This window comes from Leuresthes tenuis, unplaced genomic scaffold (genome assembly GCF_036924035.1).
Source record: "Leuresthes tenuis unplaced genomic scaffold, fLeuTen1.0.hap1 SCAF_2, whole genome shotgun sequence".
In the NCBI taxonomy this organism is placed as follows: domain Eukaryota; kingdom Metazoa; phylum Chordata; class Actinopteri; order Atheriniformes; family Atherinopsidae; genus Leuresthes; species Leuresthes tenuis.
The window spans coordinates 12,656,251-12,682,701 of NW_027325356.1; the positions used below are offsets into that span (position 1 = coordinate 12,656,251).

Here is a 26,451-nt window from a genome sequence, read left to right on the forward strand (position 1 = left end):
CCAGACTTCCAAAAGTGCTTCTAAACATGTTAGTCCAACCAAAATCATACAAAATTGACCGCAGGTGCTCTAAAGTTAAATCTGAGTTGCTGAATAAAGAACAATGGCTATTCGTTCTTATGGCCTTCTTATCGTTCTTATGAGTTCGCCTCGCGCGAAAACACGCAGGCGAGCTCCTGTGAGAAGATAGACAAGATAACTCTTGGCTGTCAGGAACTATCCACGAAGTCTGTTCTCTGGAAATGGCTTCCAGGAAAGGTTGGAAGTTAAGACGCTATGGGCGTTTGTTTCCACGCTCTACACAGACGGAAGGAAAGCCTTGGAAGGTAACTGGGGATTACTTCATTGTTAGAACAACAGTATGCTAGTTAGCTAGTTAACGGCATTTTTTTAGCTAGCAAAATGTAGTTGGCGCCTGGCAGGTCATCAAACCATTGTTGTTGGCGCAAACATCTGTTCAAACAATGGGCATATCATTTCATTTGTATGTTTTTCGGATTTATGCGTGTTAACGATGTTAGTCGTGAAAGCTCGTAGTTTCAGTTATTGTGCAATCCTCGATAAGTAGGATTGAAACTAATTTAAGAAGTGAAATTCCCTTTACATGCTTTCTTAAACATATTCCAATTATACTATACATTTATATTGTTTAATTGCAACAGCTATTTTCAAGAATATAATAGAGTATGATTAGAATATTGTTTGTATCGTTTTTTTTTGTTTCAATGCATTGCAATCCCCATTGCAGTAAGATTTAAACTGAAGCCAATTGAGGTAATAGATTTAAGACTTTCCTTGGAAATATTCCTGTATTCAGCCACCCAATTCAAACAAAAAGATGTACACCAGACTCTACTTATATATAGATTTTATTGATTAAATACTTCCAATGTCAGTACCACAATTCAGTCATACTAATTAAACCATTGTTGTAAAGTGCTTCACATAACAAGATAAAAAGAAAAGGGGAAAAGCACAATATGAAGTATATAAGAACATCAAAACAACACAAAAACAATGAAAATGTGTCAAAAACATGTTTTAATGTTTAAAAAAAACAGGCATTGACTGTTATTTAAAATTTGTTTATGATAATGTGATATTCTAATGTCATATTATATCTGGTGAACAATAATGGTGTGTGAAATTCTTGCCATACCATTAAAACTCCTGATAGTTGAAGTCAGTAACATTGATCATCTTATTACAATGGCTTGTTCTGCTGGGAAACCTTGGGTTCTGGCATTCTTGTAGCTGTTATTCTGATTTGCACCACACACTCAAAATTAGATGCAGATTAAGGAAACCCCATCTCCAAAGGGGCAAATCTGTTTTGGTTGTACAAATAGTCGATTTAGGTCAACATTTTATTGGACAGGTGACTTTCATATTATAGCTAAGAGATTTAAATTTAAATTGTGTATTTATTTTTGCAACAAGTCATAAAATCTAATCATCGTGGCTTTGAATTTTATGAGCTGCACCAGTCTCTAGATGGCAAGGCAGAGCTGTATATTTAGTGGGAGAACAAGGAAACGTCTAAAACCAGCATTGCTATTCTGAGAAACATCGACATAAACTAATCATTTATTTGAAATGGATCTAGAGGAAATTACAGTCAACCCACAAACATTCCAGGGTGAAATGTAGAGTTCATTGCAATTTTGTGTGTGGAATTACAAGATGTTATCAGAGTTATTTTTAATTAAAAGAAAAAAGAAGTATCATCCTAGATATTCATCGGTTACTTTGAATGCGAATGCACCTTTCTAAAGGACATTTTAAACCAGAAAATTCTATCCACAATACCTTATTAACTATCCTCTCCAGCCAGGTGCTCTTAAGCTCAGAAAATAGAAAGACCTTAAAATGCAGAATTGATCTTAATGTACAAGGGTACCCATATTAATTTTGAACTGCATCCTTATCACACCCACACTATTTAAAAAAATGTGTATAATGAGTGATTGTCAAAAAAAACTCAATACTAATATTTTTTTCTTCTCCAGGTTTTTGAGGCAAAGGGTGATAAACCTGAAGTTGTCCTCACAATATTGGAATCTGGATACTTACTGGTACTGCAAGGACAAGAAAGCTTGGTAAAGAGACTATGTGACTGGATTGATCTGTATTTCCTTGGTGTTTGTTTCTTTCTTTGTGTTGCACTGTCCCTTATGGTATGCAACAAATCAAGATGAAGACTTTTTAAGAACACGGAACAATGTTTAATGCATCCTTATTGGTATAGATTGTTAGTCATTTAAAGGACATTTACAAGTTTCATATCCAAATAAATAACAGAGCCACCGCACATTTTATTTTTGAATTTAATGGTTTCAGTTGGGACTATCTGTTAATATCTGTTAGTATCAACCCATGTTATGTTCACCAGCACCTGACCTTTCAAGTTTAGACTTACAAATGTTTGAAACTGTGTATATCTAAGAAAATAGATAAAGACTACTGCAGGGGGGGCATGTTGTTGAAAGTCATCTGAGGCTGCAGTTCTGAGTGTCATGCTCTGACACTGGCAATTTGCATTCTAGCAAGGTTATTTGCTGTCCCTCCAGCTACAGAGGGAACATTGAATCTGAGTACTGTTGATTAACGCTGCCGGTTCAAACGGATATTTTTGATGGGACATGTACACACACCAAATTATTGCAGCTTTAGGCTTTTTATGGCTTTCACACCTGCGGTCTTTGGTGAATTTCTTTAAATAACTTTCATCTCAATGTTGATGTAAATAGTATAAGTCGCCATGTCTAATTTTGTTCTTAATACAAAACACAAAGACAAAAAATGAGATTTCTCTGTAATTTCTTTGTTACTGGATGTTTAATCAAAATCTGCCGTGTGAAATATTCTGCTCAGGAAACGGACATTTCTGTTCATATCTGGTGGGATCTGACAGCATTGTTTTTGGATGGGTCAAGCCAAATATTCCTCAGGCTTGCTTGGGTTTAAAATCAGTTTCAGGGAAAACAAAAACCAGGCTTCTTTGATTTCCCTTTTTATAATTCTTTCAATTTTATATGACTCATCAGCATAGACTTGACATTTGTTATTCTATCCATTGCGTGGGTTGCTTGAAAGCAATTGAACAGCAGAGTAACATGTAAATCCACAGCTGGGCTAATTCCATTGAAAAGTTTCCTCACACCTGCAGACAACAGAAATGTGAGATTAATAGTGTATCTTTATGATTAATCGGGTATCATGCTGTGCCAGGTTGACAAGTCAGTCTATATTCAGGTTGGACTGAAGAGAGCTTTCTCTGAGGATGACTGACTGATCTATTATATACTGGTGCAGTGAATGCTCAGGGATTTTTAAGCCTAAATTTGTTAAACCTATTGGTTTTGATAAAGTCTGAAGGAAACATTTCCTGAACATAGTGTGATGATTTAGAAAGATCAAACGGATTACAGAAGAATTTTAACACTTGCATCAAAATGTTAGTAATCCTACTGATTAGGATATTCATATTGAACATGGAACAGATTGATTTAAAAATTAAAGGAGCAAACAGTGGAATGAAACCAGTTGTCTGAGCTGAACCAGGAACCCTTTGCACCAAATCTTCTTTTTTCCGAACACTATTGGACAGAAGAAAATATTATTTTCAGCTTACGATCAAAATCAAAAAAGATGCACCTGGTCCTTACAAATCTGAAAAATAGTCAAATACAACCTTAGATTAAGCACAACAAGTGACACATCGCATATCACTGCGTCATTATTTAACAAAAAAAACTATGTCACCCTATGATTCAGTAACTCACAGAACCTACACAGAGGAGTTAATGTTCGACTCAATGACTGCAAGATGCCCAGCTCCCACTGACGAAAAAACAGGCTCCAATCATCCTCCCTCCACTGTAGTTTGACAGTTTGTACGAGGTACTTGTGTTTATATGCTGTGTTTTTGCCAAAGTGTTGCATTATGGTCAGACATCCTGACTTAGGTCTCATTTGTTCACGAGTTGTGCCAGAAGGTTTTTTTCCAGAGGCAACTTTGCAAACCTTTGCCATGCAGCCATTTTCATTTTAGCAAGAAGAGACTTGCTCCTGGCAACCCTTCGACACAAGCCCTACTTATTCAGTCTTTTTCTAATCCTACTGTCTTGAACTTTAGAATTGAACACGGTAACTCAGGCTTGTAGAGTTTGAGATGTAGCACTTGAGCCTTTTGCAGTGACTCTGAGCGTTGATCGCTCTTACCTTGGGGTGAACTGGCTGGGGCGTCCTCTCCTGAAAAGACTGGTGACTCTCTTAAATGTTTTCCACTGATGAATAGCCTTTCTCATTGTAGAATGGTGGACTCCACATGGTTTACAAATTACCTTCTAACTCTTCCCAGATTGATTGGCAGCAGCAAGTACTTCTCTAAGATCTTGCTGATGTCGATGTCGTTCCTCCTTGGCATTGTGTCAACACACCTGAATGCTCCAGACAAGCAAAATGTCAAAACCTGTGTTATTGATCAGCAGCATCTCGCTGATCGTCACCCTCTTAATTCCCGTAGAAGCAGTAAGAGTAAGCTTACTTAATAAGGATGTATGCACTTCAGCATTTCGACTTGTTTTTTCTGAGATAATGACTTGATGTAATGTTTCATTTGTTGCTGTTCATTTGAGGTTGTTTATACCTCATTTTCAGACCTATATACATAAAACTAACCATGTCTTTGTCATACTCATCAAACTGTTTAGCGTTCCCTCATGCCCTTTAGGAAGGGGTCTTATTTATTCAATTCCTTTAGTTCAAATAGTTGCAAACCGTGCAGCTGGTCACCTGGGTTAGCAGTATAATGAAATATCAAATCCGAGAATGTGTTTTCAAAATGCATGCAGTATAAATTTTCAGGCAAAATACTTTGAACTGCATGTGTAGCATTTCAGTGAGATGCGTGTTCCCTTAATTACTATTGCAAATGAGAGCCGACTCATTGTTTTGAAAGTCAAAATGAATGTTCATGTAAGGTGCATTTAACAAAAACAACTCTGTAAGGTTGTTGTTTGCTTGTTTACCTGCTTTTGAAGAAAATAATTTCATGAGACTTAAAGCCGAAGCTCTGACTATACTAAGTAAATAGAGACCCCTGCAGACAGTTTTGGGTAACTTTTTTTCTTTAAAATAGATTCTTTATGGGTCATAAAACTGTTATACTCTAAGACATTTTCACAAATAAACGAGTGGATACATAGCCTCCTTGATTTAGCATTGTCAAAAAGAAGAATTTTCTTATTGGCCTGAATGATCTTAATTACAATAATGTCATTTTTATAAAAAAAACATTTACAGACCTGGTTTCGCAAGACGTTTATTATTGTTTCCACTGTTACAGGATGCAGTTCCTTTGGTGTTAGATTCTCTGAAAGTGCGACAGACATCTGATAACCTCATGCTCCGATTTACAATGAAGGTGAGCCATGAGATGCATTTTGATCCTGTACTGGGTTGTATCTGTCTATCTTAGTCCATCTTAGTATGTTCCGTTCCCTGTAAGACTGTGACCATTACATTGTTTATGCTATAGCCAATTTAAAACTTAAAATACACCAAACTATAATAATGATGATGATGTGACTTTTTTTATAAACCTGTCTTATACATTACCTACCTGAAAATGACATTTAAGTCTCCTTGTATGCACAATCTTTTTTTCTTTTCTTTGCAAAGATGCTGATTACAGAAAGCAAACATAAAAGAAAACCACACGCTGTGTTTTCATTTGCACGCTTGATTGACAGATACAGACTATGTGTTGTTTTTTTTGTGGAATTCTGCAGGGAGAAATCCGCATGATAAGGATGCAGTTTGATGGAAGTAGCAGGGCAGAGGCCATAAATGAGTGTTTGAGTGCTGCTGAGAAACTGAGGGAGTTCGTTCCTGTCACCACTCTGGATGATGCCTCAACACATCCAAATCAGCCCCCCTCTGAGTTCCCCGCACCAGTCACACAGGTTGCCTGGTTTATGTGTCAGTAAATTGTAAAAAAAACTCTCCATATCCACTCTATCCTATTCAGGGTCGACAATCTCGGCTAGTAAATACAATTTCTACAGCATATAGTATTGACCAAAATAGGCATGTGGCAAAGGTGGTGATTTAAAGGTGAGAGTGGGTTAAATATTTCTAAATATATGTATAAAGCAAATATTATATACAGTATCATAGTCACTTTATTTCTTCTTCGGCTTGTTTTTTTTGTTGATTTGAATTGTAAAAGTATCTCCTTTCTAAACAGTTTATGGAAAGGTGTTTTATAAACCGAAATTAATCAGCTTTGTGTAAACTATTACAAATTAAGTTGACTTCAGTTTTTACTGACTGTTGTCTCGGTGCAGTGGACAGCCTTAGCAACAGTGGCCGTGTGTGTTCACTAGATGGTGCTGTTTACAACAACGTCTTATTCTTAGAGGTGACATTACACCAACAGTAGGTGGAGTGAGATTGACTATATAATGGACATAAATCATTAGCCAATCCCAACAGAAGATTTGGCTGGAATACTGTATGTCCCATCCCCAAAAACTACTCATTCTCAGACAGGAGCGCTGAACAGTAATATAATCACTGTACACATGAAAATGTAACCAGTTAAACTGCTCCGAATTCTCTGCTCCGAATATTACAATTATTATCAAACTGTTGATTATGAAAACATTGATGTCCCAAAACTGTAAAACCTAAACAGAGAAACAAAATGAAAGCTTTTCATCTGCTGAAATTTGTGAGCCAGATGATGTCAATCAATCTATAAATCAGTTGTGATTCATGGCAACCGTCACAATTCATGACAACACTCAGAGCAAAAGATTGATTACAGATTGGATTCTGGGCTAAACTTACACCCAGCTCCTGTGGGCTTCACAGCATTAAACAGGTAAGACTGAGAAAGGAATGGACTCATGGGGCTGAATTTGACCTTTAGGGACTTGCACACTGAAGAAGTTCACAGTAAGGATGAAAGGACTTTGAGGTGTGGAAAATTTTCAATTAGTAATGAAGCCATTGATTGGTCTCTCAACACTGTGGTTTCATGCCGTGTCTGTCATATATCTGTTTTTTTTTTCCCCTCTCATTTTGTGTGTCATCTTGTAACAGGAAAAGACTGCGGGGACTGAGCCTGAGGTTGTTCAGGGATCTGTGTCCATCAGGCGTCTTACTCAGGTACTGACTGTTAAAATTCAGATGCATTAAGCAGAAAATCATTCAGAGATTACCAGTTATACAATTAACCGTACCACTGTACATGTACCATGCATTTTTGTGTCAATGTTATCGAAGAAGCATTGTTTTTATTTTCTAAGAGGCACACAGCGCCCATTTGAATTTACTTAAACTATACATGCGAACATAAAGAAGCCAATACTGTATCACCTTTTGAACAAATATTCTCTTGACGTCCCACAGCACTTCTTGGGAGAAACTACTGTGATTCTCCCTCCAATATATGATGACAGCTCTTTGGCACAAGGTGATTTTGAGACTATCCTACGTGTTTGTCTGCTGGATCCCAGCTTCCATGCATTTGTAGAGAAGATAGAAGGGGAGCTGAGGAAACTGCTCGGAGAGTAAAGAATTTTGTAACAATAGCCGAAGGCAGAAAGGTCAAGTCGGTGCAACGTATTGCTTGTATTTTCTGTTTTACATTTCGTGTAGGCAGTCCTTGTTGGTGGTGAGGTCGTTCTGGCTGTGCTCGCAGTGTTCTCTGGAATGTTATTGCACATTAGTTGTTATGGTATATGGCTCAAAGAAAAATTTTTCACTGGTATCGAATCTTGGGGAAGTTGCCCAAAATAAAAAGGAAAATAGCAATGACATTTGGATTTTTAACATTTTTTTATTCAGAAAAAAAAATATTGGTCTCACTCATATGTTTGATCGTGGCTATATACTCTGGTCCCTCTGTTCCCCACCTTAACGCAGGTCCATTTCCACCGCAACACACATGGATACATCGTATTGAAAGAGGAGTCATGCAGCTACAGCAGTGAATTTTGCTATGTCAGCTTCCAAGTGATCCCACAATATTAAAGCTTCACTGAGTAAAACAAACTGCCCTCCATATATCTATTTAAGAATACATATTGCATAGGATTATAGCCATGCTATACAGTTAAAGAGAAAACAAATTGAAAGTAAAAATCAATTAATGAAATTGGGGGAATATAAAAAAAATATTTTTTTTTTCTTTACAGATTTCCTATCATTTAGACACTCATACTTCAACATATACAAGACACCTAAGATACTCTGGAAATAAAATATAAATAATACACATATCCTTTTTGTTCAGATAGTTAAACACACTGTAGTCATTTTCTGTAAGCACTCGCAATTGAATTTGAATACTGCCAGTCACTGAAGCCCTTGCTTCACAATAAATGTTCTGTTAAAAGTAGACTCCTTGTCACAAATCAAATAGTTAAATGACAATGATATGCTGTACAAATTTTCAACAATAAAAACAATATATATATATATATTTATATATATATATATATATATATGTGAAGGATGACTCCATAATAATAAACAATAGGTCATTTTAGATGCCAAAAAAAAAAAAAAAGCCACACGAGGGATAACAACAGAAAATGTCTATTCTGAGTATCCTATTGCGTAATTATCTTGCATGCATTGTACATGATATGTAATACAAAAGGGATCACCTCAATTGTGAGGACATGATAAAATTATTAAAGGAGACATCAACAACACATTGAAAATGTGTACACCTTTGAGGAGGTTTAGTCATTATTCGTCATCCTGAAATCTCCACGTAAGACTGAATAAGGCATGCTTAAGACAGCCATTATGTTCTTTTTGTTGCCAGTGTTATGCTGATATTGTTTCTCATAAAATGAGACGAGATATGCTTTTTTTTTTTTTTTTCAAAACTGCCTGGATCTTTATCAACCTCTGATACTTTCATGTAGTCAAAAAATGCAGTTTAGCCAGCTCATCTGTGGAGAGAAAATCAAGAGAAGGCGTGACTATGGATTATCCTCACAGTGAATTCTATATTTAGCAACCCCCCCCATCCCCTACAACAGTGTCTTACTTGAGAAAATTGCTTATTTTGTATTCCTCTGACGAATATTTTTGTCCTTGTGGTTATTTGTTGAATTTGTCTTCCTAGGAGGGAAGCAGTCATGATAGTAAGTGAAAGGTGATGGACAATTCACTTCACAGTAACCAATATTTCCCTGTAACTATTAACATATGCAATATCAGTATGTAGTTACTTACATGGGTCCAACTGGCTCATCGTCTTTGCCATGGGGAGAAACGAGACAAAAATAGAACATAGAGGTCAAATGTTGGAAATAAAATAAATAAATAACAGGAAAATACTGTTCCAGCACATCTACCGCGAATAGCATGTACATGGCTGTTTTCACCACTTTCAGTCCCCCCCCCCACCAAGGTATGATTTATTTCTTACGTGACAATCAACTTTCAGAGCACTGGCAAACACGGGGGTGAAGTGCGTGGACACTTACAGTGTTGGCTTAGGGCTGAAACATGAAAAAAATCTAATTGTCACCAGCAGAGCAGACTTAAACCGAAAAGTTGTAAACTTAACCTCATATGCCATCTGAATCTCACAGGGTTCTTATATATTTGAAACTGAGCATATGTGTAGGAGGGTTACAGATGGCTCTCTTACAGTCATCTCTTAATTACAATCTGCATTTTCATACTGATTGATATGAGGAAGTGACTGCATTAGAATTAAACTGCATATCTCATGAAAGCTGTCTCGGCTTACTTTTTCCCACAGTACTATAATAAATACTCATTATCTCAGTGGGACAAACGCATAAAGTTGTCAGTCTTTTTCACAAAACGGTAGAGCAATAAAAGTCACAATTGCAACAAAGCACTTAAAACATTTAGGACTAACTGGTGGATATTGTTGTAATCATGAGAAGTTAGTGTAAAACTCCTCAGCCTTGGAAGGGTTAATAGGGTGGTTGGTGTTGCAAAACAAATGAAATGTGTCAACAGGTAAGTTACCAGTCACAGTGAGATATTTTCCATGCAGTTATTAGTCTGGGATAAGCAGCATTAGCAGCATTCCATGGCATTAAAATGAGATCATGGCAGTTAAAAGACAAAAAAATATGGTTCTGCAAAGAGGTCAAACATCCGTTGACATATACCACTGATTTGAAGCACAATAACATAGCAGATGTTTACTGTGTGAGACAGTTTAACATGATGATTGTAGCACATAAAGTGACTGCATCAGTTATGAATTGATGTTATAGCTTAAAAAAACCCAAAACATTGTATGGTTAGGTAAGTTTGAATGCTTTACATTTTTTACATCAAGTTCACTGTTTTTTTTCAACCAGGCATCACACAGCAAAGTCTGTCATTTTCGCAATTTGATTTGAAACACAGGACAGAAATGTCAGCCTCTGCATCAGAGCCTTTGTCTGTGGCGTTAGAAAGTGTTCCAACACAGTTAAGCCATCATGAGAGCAGAATTTATAACACACGCAGACAGGGGCCAAGACCTCTGGGAACAGGCGATGCTAAAAGGAGATTTCAGAAAGGCTGTGCATCGTGAGCTGGGAGTCCTCAATCCTGATTTGAATGGCATAAACACGGAAAATATAATCTACCTTAATCGCTTCATTTTTTTGGTAGATGAAACCAAACTAGAGGCCAAGCACAGAGCCTGCTCCAGCCTCATTGGTGCTTCTGTCTGTGTATGTGTGAATTTTAAGCAAATACAGGGATACATGTTTAGCTTGCCTTCTTTTTTTTTTATTATCAATTAACAGAACAGATCACAAACGTGCTGAAAGATTATGTCATGGAATTTGAATAGGAAATATAATTGACTGAATGCACACATGCTCATTTTATTGTGAATGAGAAGTAAGAAGGAAAAAATTAGCTGCAGCATTTATTGGAATTTATTTTATTACTAATTATTTTCCACCACAGGGACAAAGCAGTATGGATGTTGACCTGTTTGGCTCTATAATCTATAGTACAATCTAAAGTTTACATAGGGAATACCTAAATAGCAGGACACAATATGTATGTACATTTCTACATCCATCATGCTGTCCTGTGAATGTGCCGCTGCCACCGACTGAGCAGGAAAGACAAAGAGGGGTGTTGCTGGAAATTAAGTCATCGTGCCAGAGAGATTGTTTACAGGACTCTCCTCCTTAGGTTTGTCTGAAGACAGTCTAAGATTTATTGTTATAGGCTTTTTGGAAAAAAATCAAATCTAAGCTGCTAAGTCAGCAATGATGAGGTGGCATCGTGAGTGAGTGTGAGGCTTGTTTGCAGCTTCAGTAGGTGGGGCTGTGCTGTGAGTGCTAGAGGAAAGGTGCCAACACAAGCAGAGCTTTACAGAGGAGGCAGATTATCTATCGCAACATTGAACTGGATCAGTATGAACATATTGCCTCACTTCTCATCTCGTTTTAAAATAGTAATAGAAATGAAAGTTGATAAACCATCCAGCCCTTTTTTATGGGCTTAATATTGCAAAGCTAAATCAGTTCATTTGTTTCTTTAGCGCAGTAAGTCTATGCAAACCTGGTGCTATAATATGTTAAGGAACAGACCACATTTTCCAATAAATACCCAAGAAATTGCGAACAAACAAGTAATGTTTTGCTCACATATACCTCTCATTTGATCCATTTGGAGTTGGTCCAGGCCTACATTTTTATTTTATTTTGATTATTTTGGAAACACACAAGATGATTTGTTTTATTCCATACACAACTCAAACTTGGTTATATAGCTCTACATACAACAGTAGTAAATGTTAAGGTTAAAGAGATAACAGCTATATATATATATATGAGGGGAAATAGGAAAATTGATTAAAATATGAGCATCTCCTGTGGAAACATGTCAAATTCAATTATTTGAATATGAAAACGGGTCAGTCAGGTTTTCAAGCCACTGTTTAAAATCATTTTATTTTCCTGTTATAATATCTGAGCAACATCTGGAAGATTTTCAGGGTTTTGGATGGGCTGTAGGCTTGTAAACACAGAAAATGACAGAAAGAAAAAAAAAATCTTCATAACCATGCAGGATCTCTCACTTACCACCCATTTAGATTATGTTGCCATTTGGAAAGGGGGGGAGGGAAAAGAATAGTAACCAATTAAGTTACATATTGGGACTGAAATGTTCTGAAAGCTTTAATACAGGCTGATAAACCAATGTGTTTATTAACACTCTAAGTCTGCTATAAAAAAACTGTTTTCAATGCCAGTTCAGACATAAATAGACAACTTTTTGAAGGGTGAGGTGTGCCCCTCCCCCGATTAGCTAATGCGCATCTGTAAAGGTCATATTTGCATGCATCTAATATGTGGCTTATATGTGATCATATCTCTCCTTTCTCCTTCTGTTGAACCTGTGAGCAGGAAGACAATCTTTGATAGTCAGTGAGCCACTCAAGATCTCCCCTGACAGTAGATTCAGCCTTCTGGCCCAAAGTTAACTTGTATCTCAAAGCATTCCTATAGCTCGGCTGTAGCTATCCCTGTGCACACTTTTTGTTGTTGTACCTGACAGAAAATAGAACACCTTTACTGATCTTTTAGAGTATTTCAATTTTCCTGAAGCAAAGATAAAACGCCTCACAATAACATTTGACTGTCTCAAGTGTTTCAATTTGTCGTGTTGTATTTTGAACAAAAAAATCTTCCTTCAGTTTATTGTCTGCAAACTGCTACTGTTTTCAAAAGTTGTCTTACCATCAATGATGTCGTCTGGCCTCTTGCGTTTTTCATACACGACGATAATTACTACTAGGATAATAATTTCGGCCAGCACTCCCAGGAAAGGCCAAAGCGGTGCAAGATAGCTTCGCACTCGTAGTATGGTGGTCTCAGTAGTGTTTCCAATCACGTTAGTGGCATTGCATTCGTATATTCCAGGATCTGTGTTTATGTCCAGATTTAGTATGTTGAGCTCTGTGTAGTTGTCTCTGTTAGTGATGAAGAAACGTCCAGTGGAATTGTCAATTTCCTGAAACACAATGACCATTTTAAGTAAATGAAAGTAAGTAAATGTCTCTGAAAACTTGTTAACATCTTTTATTTAGAGTATCTATTGTCCCCATGGATGTTTTTTTTCTTATATTCTTATATCTTTTTTTTTTTATTCTTTACACATATGCAAACTTACCTTGTAGGATGATCCAACCACTTTTCGCCATGTCCAAGTAGGATGAGGGTAACCAACAGACTTGCAGTAAAGCATTGCGTTTTCCCCCTCATTCTTATTTTCACTTCGCTTGTGGCCAGTGATGTCAGGCTTTGCTGCAATGGTAAAATAGATCAATAAAATCCATCATTAGCTCAGCTGGCAGAAGTAAGACAAAGGAGCATTTAAACTCCAGCCAGATGACAAGAAGAAAGGGGAGGAAAAAAACCCAACAACTGTTAAGTTATGATAAGAATTTGTGTCATATGAATGTCTTTCTTATTTGGTTTGAATAAGAAAAAAAGTGTAATCAAGGGTAACTGTAGTAGCACTGGTTCAGTGAGGTTGTTCAGTTGCTTTTTGAATTTTCAGAGCTGCTGCAGGTAATTATTCTGGTCGGCTCTGCAGATATTGTGATGCTGTTATTTTCTGAATAATCTCTCAGAGACTACTACAAATTATATTTCCAGAAACACAGTGGAGCTTTCTAAAATGCAAGAAAAATCTGTAATTCATTCATTTGCCTGAACTTTTAATTTGCTGTCACAAGTAAAAAGTTCATTTTCAAAAAAGTTAATAGAGAAGTAGCGAAATTTTGAAGAACACACAACACCGTTTTGGAACATTCAACAGTAAGCAAAGTTAGTGAGGATGTCAGCATTGGGTATCAAAGCAACATTCACCACAGCCTTAGTCTTTTCAAGCAAGAATAGGTCATGGTTTCATCAAAGACTCTTTCATCAGTTTTCAATGCAAAATTGCATTAGCTTCTAAGCTGCCACGTTTAGTACATTTTATTTAATTTTTTTCATTATTTATGTTGAATTTATATGATTTTTTTTTATGTTTACTTCAATAAAACAATATGTTATGTAGATAAATTGTCATCATTACTCACAGTATACAGTATGTGATGTGCTGTGCAGTAAGTGATGTGCAAGACACATGCTGCACCTGCGTTATTAGTCAATTTTTGGGCCGGATTATCAACCAGTCTGCTTGTTTGTATCTCAAGTTTGTCCTGTTTCTGGTAGATCACTTTGTTCATTATTTAAATTAGCTTATTGTGCCTTTGTTTGTAAATCAGCTCTATTTTTAGAACCGCACATGGAGAACTGGACACTATCTCTACTGTTTATGATTTGTGACCACACACTTATTTGCCCTGTTTAGTAAATCTGGCCTTTCAACATTTACGGTACATAATACTGTGAAAAGATTCAGGGAGTCTGGGGAAATTTGAGTGCCTAAAGGTCAAGGAAGGAAACCACAGTTGGATGCATGGCACCTTCTAGCCCTCAGGGCACTAGAAATGTAATGTCACCATGATCAATATAGCCACATGGGCTCGGGAGTACCTTGGGAAACCATTTTAACTCAACACAGTCTGCTGCTGCTTCCAGAAATGTTACCAGAAAATTAATATTACTCGGAAGAAGCCAAATATCAACTCTGTGACAGACGGTGTTTGTGTGATCTGTCATCAGTTGAGGCCACATTCAGGTTACTTTTGGGAAGATTCAACATGTCAAAGATTAAAAAAAGACCATCCCAGGCAGTTGAAAGCAAAAGGTGCAAAAGTAGCTTTTGCGATGGTATGTGGGTGCATCAGTATCCATGGCATGGATTACTTCTTTATGCATGAAGGAAACTTTGATATGAAGACATATGCTACCATCTAGGGGACATCACCTTTGCTATTTCAGCAGGACAATGCTCAACCTCATTCTGAACGAAGTGTATGTGTGTTTGACTGGCCTGCCTGCAGTCCAGATCTGTCTTATGTCTTATGTAAATATATGGCAAATCCTGATTAGGAGAATCGGACAAGGAGACCCCAGCCAGTTGAGCATCTGAAATCTTGTATTTAGTAAGAATGGACACAAATTCCTCCTGAAAAACAACTGGCGTCCTCAAGTGTAATTTAAAAATCAGTAACAGTAATTTTAGATTTGTTTGTATTTTCTAAATACACACACCAAAAAGGATTTCCTTCATGTCTGTGTATGTTAAATAATGCATGCAAACAAACAAAAAAGAGAAGAAGATTGAAGTTTTTGTTGCAAAAATCCAAACTTGTGGTTTGAACATTTTCCATGTATCAGGTACACTTTTAGGCTTCTATTTTCCCTCTGACTACACAGGTGTTCTTTCATTGGTTAATAGTTATTTACAGTGTATTGTTTACTCTCAAAATCTGATAATTTCTCACTCATTTGGCTCAGATTATCTTGTCAACTTTCAAAAACAGAAACCAAATAAACCCTGCATGTAAAGTTTAATTTTGTTGGACAGATGTTTACTTCGATGATTTTGGCTGCATAGTTATTTCATGTATTGTGGACTACATCCCCCATGCAACACATGGAGTGGGGAATATCACAGGATGTGTGGGGGTATCACTATAATATAAGAGCCTCCAGATGTTCCCATTCAGAATAAAGCCACTGTGAATTCCTTAAAAGAGATTTTGAGCGAAAGAATAATGGTGTAAAATGGCTCTGATTAATGAATGAACTGATAATGGAAATGCAACACAGAGGTTGTGGAATTAATGAATTCATGCATTAATCTGAAATCAGCGCCTCGTCATAATTATATATCAATAAAACAGTCTTTGTCAAAAACGAGACTCACACTCTCCATTTAACTCTGAACAGTGCTATAAAGAAAACTATTTCTGCTTTTTCAATAATCCCCAGCATTACAATAATTCCTTTCATGCAAGAGAAGGATAAGGGAAAGGCCTGGAGTGAGCATTTTTCAGCTGCACATGGATAACAGAGGAGGAGGGGTCTGAGCTTTCCTGTGACATCATTCCTCTCTAATTATGGTGCACATGTGCTCCCTGAGCAGGGGAGTGTCCACGCTGGTTTGTGCTTTATCCTGACTGTATTATATCTCTGAATGACAGCTCACAGACAGCCTGAGGAGTGGTGCTAAAACGGGCAGAAACTTCCATTTCACACTCCTGACTCTGATTATTAATCTCTGTGTGCTAGACAGTGGTAAAGTGACATATGATTGTGAGATGGATGAGTGAGAGGAAGCAAGGTCATAGCTGTCAGAAGGGGAAAAAAGTTGATTAAGATCACGTCAGATGTTAAAAAGTTGCTAAATCAAGTCATTTCTGCACAATTTTATTTTATCTATTTTTTTTTGTAAACAGCTTGGCCAAAGACATTTGTTTTTGTGTAAAACGGGCAATTATAGGATGCATGTTAAAACCTTTTCATAGCAAAATGGGCTTAGCTTTTATTAAAATTTGATAGACATTAGGTACCAACTATATATCTGTAGTAAGCTTTGTATTAGAGACAATAAACTCCTCTTCTGCCACAGAGATGGCTGGGACTGAATTCAGAGCCTTAATCCTACAACATCACAGAACCCTCCATCTGTTGCCTCTGAGCCGAGTCCTGCAAGGATGAGTGTGCCAAGGACACTGTAGGCGAGGGATCTCAGTGAACTGCTGCCAGAAGCGCAGTGCAAAACTGGCTTGCTTAACAGTGGGCTTGCTACCTGGGTCACAAAAGATCTCAAACACCTCTTGAAAAATCACAACAGCTTTTAAGACTGAAGAGAATTCTTTGTTTGGATCTAGTAATATACCAGCTCTGAACATCAAAATGCTGTTATTTAGATTTTCCTTTTTCTTTTTTATCATGAGTGTCATTGTGAAAATCATGTATCATCAGTGCAGCTACTGATTTTTGCTTCAGCGGACAGATAGCAAGCCTCAACAGTCAAGAGTCCTGCAACCTAATGATGGCTCAGGCACTTCAGTTTGAATGGCAACGGGAGCCGTCATCTCACATATCCAGTGAAAGCAGAGCACGCACGGTCATCACCCATGTTACGCAATAAGGCAGTGCTTAAAGACAGCCGCTTCGTTAGAGTTAGAGGCAGAGGCATGCTCAGTATGCACCATCACCATGCCACAGCAAATTGGCTTAAGCACCATACACAGGCAAGTTTCTCTTGAAGAGGGTTTGACTTGCCTTTTCTCAAAGAAGACTCCTTGTTCAAGTCAATGGCTTCACTGTCAGCTTGAAGGAAAACCAACAGCAGTTCTCTGGTTAGCTTTTCCTGCCATTGCATTGACTGTCCCAGTCACTACTTTCACCAATTATTCTATGCAATAAAAAAGCTATATCTTACAAACATTAAACCACCATTCCAACTAATTTTTTTTATGACTAACTGCTCTTAAGGATGCCTCCTTGTAGGACTTGTGCTTTGCATGTTATGGAGAGCATGTGCAGTGCCTGTCCATTTTGCTTGACTGTCATCTCAGTGAAAGCTACGAGTGACAAAGGCCTCAGGAATGCTCCCTGTCATCACCACTGCACTGCATGGCTTTAAACATCTTTGTCAACAAGGACTCTTCACACAGCTTTAGGTGATCGACTTTCCTCTTACATTTTTCTCTTTCCATCTCTCAGCAGAAAACCGCAGATGACATTAGCATGTCATCATGTGGTGAATTCTAAGTGAAAGGGTTTTCTTAGGATTTGAATACACCATGGACGAAAACCATAGACTAAATCAAATGTCAGATTCAGTTTTTTTTCCCTACAAGGTATGTTTGTATCATTCAGGTAGATTAACATAATGTATGGTTATCATGTCACAGAGCTTACTTACCTTTTACTTCAATTGTTGCATTTGCGTTCGGTGCCATGTTAAATGTGTAAACACACATGTATTCCCCAGAAACGTCTGCTCGTGGTTTAATGATTCTGCAACAAAAAGACAAAATACAAAATTATTTCAGACCTTTAATTTCTCAGTCGCTCGTGCTGCAAGGAGTCAAGTAAATTAAGACATCTAATTTCAGTTTAACACTAGTAATTAGTTTTGACTAAAGCAGAGACAGCCTGAAGGTCCTACAAAGCTATGAGAGACAAAATGTTGGTATTAAGCTCTTTTCTTACAAAACAGCAGCACTGGAGTCTGCAGGGAAGAGCACCACAGGCATTTTAGCTGAAACATTCAAACTACCACTGATATAAAGTGACAAGGAAGTGACCAATTGGTCTTATCTTTTGGCTAGACAGAGTCTGTGGTGTGTCTATGTGGGCGACAGTAGCTTTGTGCTCCAAAGATTATACTGTGTGACAGCAGGAACTTACAACTGGTGGGTACTTTAGGCTGCAATAGACTTTTTTTCTTTAAATATCAAGATAGATGGAGAGGTATAGATAAAGATCAAATTGAGGCCATGATGGTTTAAATCATTTCATTGAAGTTAAATTTTGTGACAAAGTCAGGGACTACTTCAGCACTATTTTCAATCTATGGTGGTCTGTAAGGGTAATTCAAGAAACTAGGGTATCAAACATAGCAGTGGTTGTAACAAACGATTACGTTAGTCTATTTAAAAAAAAAAAAAAAGAAAAACAAATTAGCTCTGAACCACCCCCAATCATCCATTTTCCACTCCAACCTAACATACATGTCTTTGGTCTGCGGAGGACCCAGAGTAGACCCACGCATGGGGGAAAGCATACAAACTACACAGAAACCCTAACTACCACACTGTTGTTCAGCCTTGCTACCACTTCTGCTTCAAAATTACCGTGTATTGTTATTTACAGCTGCCTGATTGTAAACGAGCAGGTTGAAATGTGAAATGCTATAAGCCATAAGAACAAAGTACAACAGATTGGTTTTCTCTGTAAAAATCGCAGCCCTTTGGCCTTTTCCATCAATATTTAGAACAGAGTAAGACACTAAATAATTGCTCAAAGATGACTACTTGTACAGTCATGTGAAAATGCACATATACCTTTTATTTCAATGCTTTAAATATTAGGACAAATTAATGTGGTAATGTAGGAATTAAGGGGGTAAGTGACAGCTAAGAACTGCTAATTGAATGTACTCGATTAGTTGATCATTAGCAAGTGTGACCACCTCTATTGAAGCAGAAGCTTTCGTACTTAGCTGGTCTGGAGCATTCAGATGTTTTAAACTCAGTTCCAAGGAAAGACATCAGAAATTATCTTCCAGAAGCAATTGTTTGGAGTCCATGATGGTACAATGAGACAGATCATTCACAACTGGAAAACATTCAAGACAGTTGCCAATTGAGAGGATGTCCAAGCAAGGTCAGACTGTGCAATGTACAGAAAAATTGCAACAAACCCAAAAGAGTTACATCTCAGACACTAAATGCCTCAGCATGTTTAATGTTAAAGTTCATGATGGTAACAAACAAGTCTTGTTTGCAGGGGTTACCAGAAGAAATTCCCATCTCTCTAAAAACAACATGGCAGCATGACTTTGGGTTGTAAAGTTGCACCTGAACAAACCACCAGACTTCTGAAACAATCTCCTTTGGACAGACAAGACCAAAGTAGAGATGTTTGACGTTTATATCAAGCCGAAAGTGGTGAAAACGGACCATACTAGCACAAACACCTCATACCAACTGTCAAGCATGTTGGTGGGTGATGATTCAGGCTTGTTTTGCAGCTACAGAACCTGTATGTCTTGCAGTAATTGAGTCGACTATGAAGTAATCAGATGTGAATCTAATTTGCGGTCATTTGTTCAACAGCTAATGCTTGGCCAAAATTGGATCATGCAACAGGACAATGATCTCAAGCACACCAGAAAATCTACAACATAATGTCCAGAATCATAGTATTACAATAGCCCAGTGAAAGTTGAGACATAACCAGAGTGAAATGCTGTGCCAAGACCTTAAGCAAGCATCTTAAAGATTCACCAAACCCTCCATGAACCGAAACCACAACAGGAAGAAGAGTGGGCCAGAATTAATCTACACTAATGTGAGAGGTTGATAATATCTACATAACTGGACTACTTCAAGTTATTGCTGCTAAAGTGGGTTCTACAAGCTTTTGAATCATGGGGTGTGTAACAACGAGAACTTTGTTGCTAGTCCTGACAGCATTTTTTCTCTTGTAAATATTGTACAAGTTGTGGGCATGTGTTGCACTTTACTAAATTGCACTGTAAGAAACAAGAATGTACATGAATAATAGCACTTTGCACTTTATTCGCGATGTTTGCACAAAACAAAATCTATTATACATTTGCACATATTGATAGTAATATTTATTAGTTTATTTATTGCTTTTTGTTGAGTATTTACGGCAGTTATTTCTTGTGGTTACAACAGAAATGTATGGTTCCTCTTGAAAGAGAGCGGAAACTGTAAACTCAGAGAAGTGATTGCTAATTACGAAATGTGCATTGTCAAGCATCTACGTGCTATCGCGTCGAGGGGAATTGGTGTATTCTAGCGCTAGGTCACAGAAATTGTATAACTTGTTGAGTGGAAAACTCACCTGTCCGATTCTGTGTCTGCTCTCAGGTGTACAGCCAAAAATATTCCCCAGTCAAACAAACATGCTCATAAATATTCTAGGAGGGACCAAGTGGTTGGATGGGAGAGGAGGATTTTTCAGTTCTGGGGTGTATTTGTATTATTATTTTCAATGGTTTTGTGGGTTTATTTGGAGGCTGCGAGTAGCATGCAGCATTTTAATGTGAAATATATATATATATATATATATAATACATGTGCCTGTACTAATGAAGTTTATTTTATTGAATAGCAAAAAGGACAAGACCTGTCAAAAGTAGGGGCCCAGGTAGACTATTAGTGACTATGTAAATAAGGTGCCAGTTTCAAATCTGTGCAGGCTGCTGATGGTGTGTCTAGGCATGCTGCTGCCATGGCTGTCAAATCAAAAACTTCAATAAACCACTCATTGGCTGCTACATGATTCCTCGTCTATTCATCTTCTGTTACTGCATCATCCAGCCGCTAAATGGTCATTCTAACAGGGTGTAATTAGTTTTTCCCGCATTGCTTCTGCATTTTGGTTAGTTTTTGTGAAATAAAAATTACAAATGATATAACATGCCATGTGTTGTTCATCTGATGTTGCATTTTTCCTAATTTTATGACCTGCCAGGAACCAGATGATTTTTGTGTTAATGTCCGGATATCTAAAACCTTATAATTTAAGGTTGGTGTACTGTTTTTTTTTAATGACTGCACAGCTAGTTGTTGTTAAGAACATCTAAACACACCTGAGTTACCTCATGCAGTTGAGTGCAACTCTCTAATGTCCAGCTGAGAATCAATTAGTATAATGCCTTTGTCTATTCACGATCCTGATCTGTAAGAATTTCTCCACACCCCACTGAGAAAGATATGCCTATACAAGATTACTTCTGCACTATTATTGCTTACATGAAAACTTAATTTTTATCTAAAATAATTACATTGACTATTAATGAATTCTCTTCAATTTCCCACCTCTTTAAGCAATAGAAGGTTTAATGTCCTCTCAAAGCTTTTTGTCACCTGTACTCTGTGGTTCTCTGCTCTGTTCGTGTGTTAGGGATCTCGCGTCCATTCTTCATCCAGAAGCTGTCCTTGTGTGGCGTGTGGGCAGTGGTGAGGGTGCACTTCAGGATAACTGGTTTGCCAGAGGTGTCCGATGACAGGATGGTCTGATCAGATGCATTGATCTTTGGTTCTGGAAGACAGAGACAGTCAAACCTTATCCCTGAACTAGGGCTAAGAGCTGTTTTAATGCTTTCTCCTTTGCTTTGCTGTGGTAGCTGTGGGCTGTATGCTGTTTTTAAATGATCTGTGTAGGAGGGAGTGTATGAAGTGAAGTTCACACATAAAATAAACAAGAGTCATGATAAGGGTATGTTTCCAACTTGTTATTTTTTCATTTGTTTGATGAACTGCAGTAATGCATATTAATGCTACATTGGCCAACCTTAATTAAAGTTGTGTCATACGGTCTCCAGGGAAATAGTTGACAGAAAGAGAGATATGCTCTTGGTAATCTGCAGTCTGTAGTAATGTTAATGTTTTAATCAGGAAACTGGGAGGGTTCTTTAAGATGCCCTACCCTAAATTATCCCATAAAACCATTCAAGTACAGAGATCAGGTGCATCATTTATAACACCTCTCTAAATACTCAACTCAGCTTGTGTAGTGTATGCCACTCACCATAGAAAAAAAAAGATTTATTGGACCTCATCTTAGAAAACTGCTACTCATACACCCACAAAGAGATGTGCTTTAGGCCAATACTATTATTTTGCATGTTGTGCTTCATTTTGAACCTGTCATGAAACTTGTGCTTGCTTACACTCAGTACTAACGCTAAACGACTTGATTTCTTTTCAGCTCAGAAACATTCATTTTTAAAATAACTGATATTGCATTACATTTCTGAATGGATAGGGGCCTTGATGGAAAATAAAACTTCTGTGGATTTGTCTTATCTTTTCATAATGTAAATATTTCACCATCTACGAGGTTACTACCAGAATCACTGCAGTTACACTCAATGAAAATGGGGAAAAACACCTTTGCCTTAATTATTGGAGTTAAATACAGGCTCATTTTAAATAACTGAGTGTGTGTGATAAGCTTTATAGGCTATGTATGTACCTTGCTGTGAGTACCACCATGCCTCAACCAACCTGTGCCGCAAAGCTCACCTCCGTGTCTGATTCCTCCCATTTTAATTGTCCTGTCTTTGGCATTACCAGCTGCTGCAGCTGACTGACTCGAACTTTGTTGTGTTTCTTGTGCTGTTTTCATGCAACGATTTCAGCATCATTATGGTTTCTATTGATCATTTCTAGGTAATGGTGGGAGTATTGTGGGTGAATTATGAGGCTCACATTTTCAGCTGATTGTGATTTACTCTCAGTTGTATAATCAAGGCCCTTTGACTAAATGTTGGTAAGACACTAACAGACACTTGTAATGAAAAATGTCTATGGTCTAAGCATCTACATTACTAACCACAGTGGTTATGAAACAATATCAGGGTCGATTTCCTAAGGACGATCACGGAAGCAGCATGTCATCTGAAAGCAAGGTGCCCTTTGCTCTGCCTTGAGTAGTGAGCAGGAAGCCTCCTCCTCACTGCCCCTCCCCCTGCTTTAGGGCGGGCCAACCATGGCAACAACAGAGCCCCGGGGGGAGGAGCACAGACGAGAAGCATCATAATCCTACTGCTGGCTACTGCTGCAGAGCCACTAGTAAGGCAGAGGGGAACAATAGGGAAAGAGGGGATATTAAGACTGGGAGGGGACTTCTTTTAGCATTTACAGCACCTTCTTCCTGTAGATCTGAATACTGAATAGCTATGGGGATATCTCTCCCCTCCCCCTCTTACAATTCTTTCCCTGACAAAGCAGAGCCACACGTACTATTAATAGTATCTTCGAGACATGCGTACACACACACAACATGGGATGCATAAATTAACATTTAGCAAAAACGGCAGAATAGTGCAATGGCAATTTAACCAGAAGGTTGTTTGTCGGACATCTTGTCACACTTAAAATGTGTTGTGTCTGATGCAGGTGTATCACCGTATCAAAATGTAGTTGAAGGTAAAATGTTACTCTACATGAGTCAAGATGTTATAAAACCTGACCTTGTGTGTCCTCTAGTTTTGCACTCCCGCAGTGCTACACTGATAGGGATGTTGTATCCAGTGAACTGACAAAGAATTGACAATTTTTTGATTGTCGCATATTCTGTTAGACTTGTTTGTATGAAATCTATTCAAATAAATAAAAGCATCATACCAACAACCTTGAAAGTTTGTAACTATCCTTGCATTTAGGTAATAGAGGCCCTTCTGAGCATGTGATTGAACTATTTGATCTAAAAGCCTCACAGTTTTGCGAGGGGTAAGTTATTTCCAATTCCAGGTTATAAAATATCTTAGAAAAACTTGTGTGATTTTGCAATACCATCTGTGTAACTGGGGCTTCTTTGCTTTTAGATCCCTCTAAGTGGCATACAACACAAAATACATGGGCATGTATTTAAGAATATAACACTCATCACTAGACAAGTGACTATAGTAAATTTTTTTTGTACAGAAAAAAGCTGTGTTCTGCCATAATTAATGTGCACATTAGGGAAATATCCACAAATATCTCAAAAACCACTCCTGCATCACAATTATCTTTCATGTACATGCCATTTGTGTTTAGGTTCAGGCAGAGTGAGAAATATACTGAAGCTTTTTTTTCTTTAGTACGGTGTAACAATCATGCAATAATGCAGGAGTGGTCTCTCTAGGTTGTTTTTTTTCAGCATGAAAACTTACCTACATCTGAGTCACTTGTAAATGCCACGATTTAACTTGACCACAGCTGCAATTCTTTGTTGAAGAAATAGAGGAACATTTTGGGAAAGACTTTCATTTGATTTCTTGTTGAGAATCAAAAGACAAAATACCATAGTAGAACACCCTACACTTGCAGCTACAGGCAAATAATTAGTTTTCTCGCACATTATACCACAATTATACACATTTTCTCCATTTCTTTTTATGGATTTAACAGCCATGGTATTTGAGGATGCTTTAGAGCAGGAATGTCAAAGTCCGATCCTGGAGGGTTGCTGTTCTGCAGATTTTAGATGTTTCCCTACTTCCACACATCTGATTCAGATTAAATGGATCTCTTTAAAAGATTATTAAATTCTGCACAAACCAGCTAATGAGGCATCGATCTGAATCAGGCGTGTTGGAGCAGAGAAATATCTAAAACCTGCAGGACAGCAGCCCTTGAGGACCAGAGTTTTTTAATAGAACAGAAGCGTGACAGAAACTTGCTAGCAGTTTCTGCTTTTGTCTGTCTCAATGCAAAAGCTAAGCTAGCTGGCTGCTAGCTGTAACATTTGCCTGAGAGTGGTATCAGTGTTTCCCAAAATGTCTAACTAAACCTTGAAATCTACACATTTTTTTTGAGTTTCATATATATGGGCACCACATCTCTGTAAGCACGTATTTAAATACATATGGAAAATATTTATTTCCAATATATTTGAACCATGCATGCATTTTTTATATTCAACATTAAAAATGCAATTACTTGAAAATCAAAAGGCCCAACATGAAAAAATATTTATGTTAAAAGTAAAATACTGTGTTTGTATTCACATACTGACTTTTTATATAGAGAGCTCAACATTCACAAACTAAATTGAGTGAAACAAGAGGGCCAAAACAAGACAATCAGGCTTTCTTCTAAGCATGTTTGTTAAGCTTCAAACTTTACATCTGTATCAAAGGGCTATTATGTATAGCCTGTAATATACATGGAATAATTTGCATATTGCATGTATATTGAAGAAACATTTATTTCTCAGTAATGACAGAATATAGTTTGAGATAGTTTGAAATTATTTATCAAAAGAAGGAGAGTAGATAACATGTAAATGAGACAAGTGAAGAACTGCTGTCCAATCAAAAGAGTCAGCAAAGACCAGACTCCCTTAAACTTCTCAAAGCTTCACTATGACTAACAACATTCCACATCTCCCTGTGCTCCAGTGGGCAGATCACTGAAGCATGTACAAATTAGAAGAGTCCTGTTGAAATTCAGTTTGTTTGAATGTTTGTGTGCACAGAGTTGCGGGTTAAAGGATATAATGTCATTACTGATTCACAGTCACACACTTAATGGTTGAGGGTTAGAAGGCACAAGGTAAAAAAGTTGCACAGATAGGTCCAGAGAGACTGTTGGGTAGAAGTGAAAATCTCATCTAAACAAGAAATGAGACACTCTGGGCCCCCATGTGGTCTCATCCTTTATTGGATTACCACACATAAATTTGAAAGTAGCAAATGTTTGCTTTTATCAGGAAGGAGTTTACAGCAGGTTTTACACCTGAAAGGATTCCTCCTTGTGTCTTCTTACAGTCCCATTTACACTGTGCCCACAGTGAGAAAGTCAAATCAAAAGCACCATTACTTCAAAGCACCACTAGGTTTCCACTGCATTTAGCTGGCGGGCAGGGCTTTGAAGTAAATAAAACAACCAATGAAATGCAAGAGACACAACATGTTAGTGAAAGAATAAGTATCACAAATAAATCTTGGAATAGGCAATGGGATGAAATTAGGATAAAGATAAAAAGATATTGATGAGAATATTGTAAAATGACACACAACAGAGTAAGAGCAAAGGTTTGGTGTGAGAGGGCGAACGGAAATGTACAGAGAGACTGGGTAAAGTTCCTGGTTTTGTGGTCATTTACAATATGTTACTCAGGGATTTTGGGAGAGACAGGGAATTCTCTGAATTCACTAGAGAGAATGTAAAAATTAAATAAATAACACAAAAGGCATCCACTGGCATAATGGATTTAGACAATTTGAATGTGTAATTCCTTAAGTTATAAAAGGAAACTT

The 26,451-nt window shown here is 37.5% G+C and overlaps 2 protein-coding genes across 4 annotated transcripts in view; one reads left to right on the top strand and one right to left on the bottom strand.

Moving 5' to 3' along the window:
• The first annotated feature begins 242 nt into the window (after nucleotides 1-242).
• rec114 (REC114 meiotic recombination protein) lies at nucleotides 243-7,587 on the top strand. The gene is made up of 6 exons (XM_072380228.1): nucleotides 243-326; nucleotides 2,010-2,099; nucleotides 5,351-5,428; nucleotides 5,796-5,969; nucleotides 7,120-7,179; nucleotides 7,423-7,587. Exons 1-6 carry the CDS (start codon nucleotides 243-245, stop codon nucleotides 7,585-7,587), a joined length of 651 nt encoding a protein of 216 aa, XP_072236329.1.
• A 245-nt stretch (nucleotides 7,588-7,832) lies between these two features.
• The window catches only part of nptnb (neuroplastin b), a 36,101-nt gene continuing 17,482 nt past the window's right edge, over nucleotides 7,833-26,451 (bottom strand). For 2 of the 3 annotated variants that reach the window (XM_072380226.1, XM_072380227.1), the window contains 7 exons: nucleotides 21,566-21,740; nucleotides 17,863-17,957; nucleotides 13,198-13,331; nucleotides 12,765-13,038; nucleotides 9,265-9,286; nucleotides 9,077-9,150; nucleotides 7,833-8,978 (listed from right to left, as the gene is read on the bottom strand). In XM_072380226.1, the coding sequence (XP_072236327.1) occupies nucleotides 9,090-9,150; nucleotides 9,265-9,286; nucleotides 12,765-13,038; nucleotides 13,198-13,331; nucleotides 17,863-17,957; nucleotides 21,566-21,740 (761 nt within the window). In that variant the 3' untranslated portion in view covers nucleotides 7,833-8,978; nucleotides 9,077-9,089. Of the gene's footprint in view, nucleotides 8,979-9,076; nucleotides 9,151-9,264; nucleotides 12,103-12,764; nucleotides 13,039-13,197; nucleotides 13,332-17,862; nucleotides 17,958-21,565; nucleotides 21,741-26,451 lie in introns of those variants that run through there. The other variant, XR_011914925.1, reaches the window with a different exon arrangement.

Excerpts from the sequence above, each read along its gene's own strand:
- rec114 (XM_072380228.1), top strand. The coding sequence starts at position 243 with ATGGCTTCCAGGAAAGGTTGGAAGTTAAGACGCTATGGGCGTTTGTTT. Across the intron at positions 327-2,009 it reads CGGAAGGAAAGCCTTGGAAG|GTTTTTGAGGCAAAGGGTGA; the intron begins GTAACTGGGGAT and ends TTTCTTCTCCAG. Across the intron at positions 5,429-5,795 it reads TGCTCCGATTTACAATGAAG|GGAGAAATCCGCATGATAAG; the intron begins GTGAGCCATGAG and ends GGAATTCTGCAG.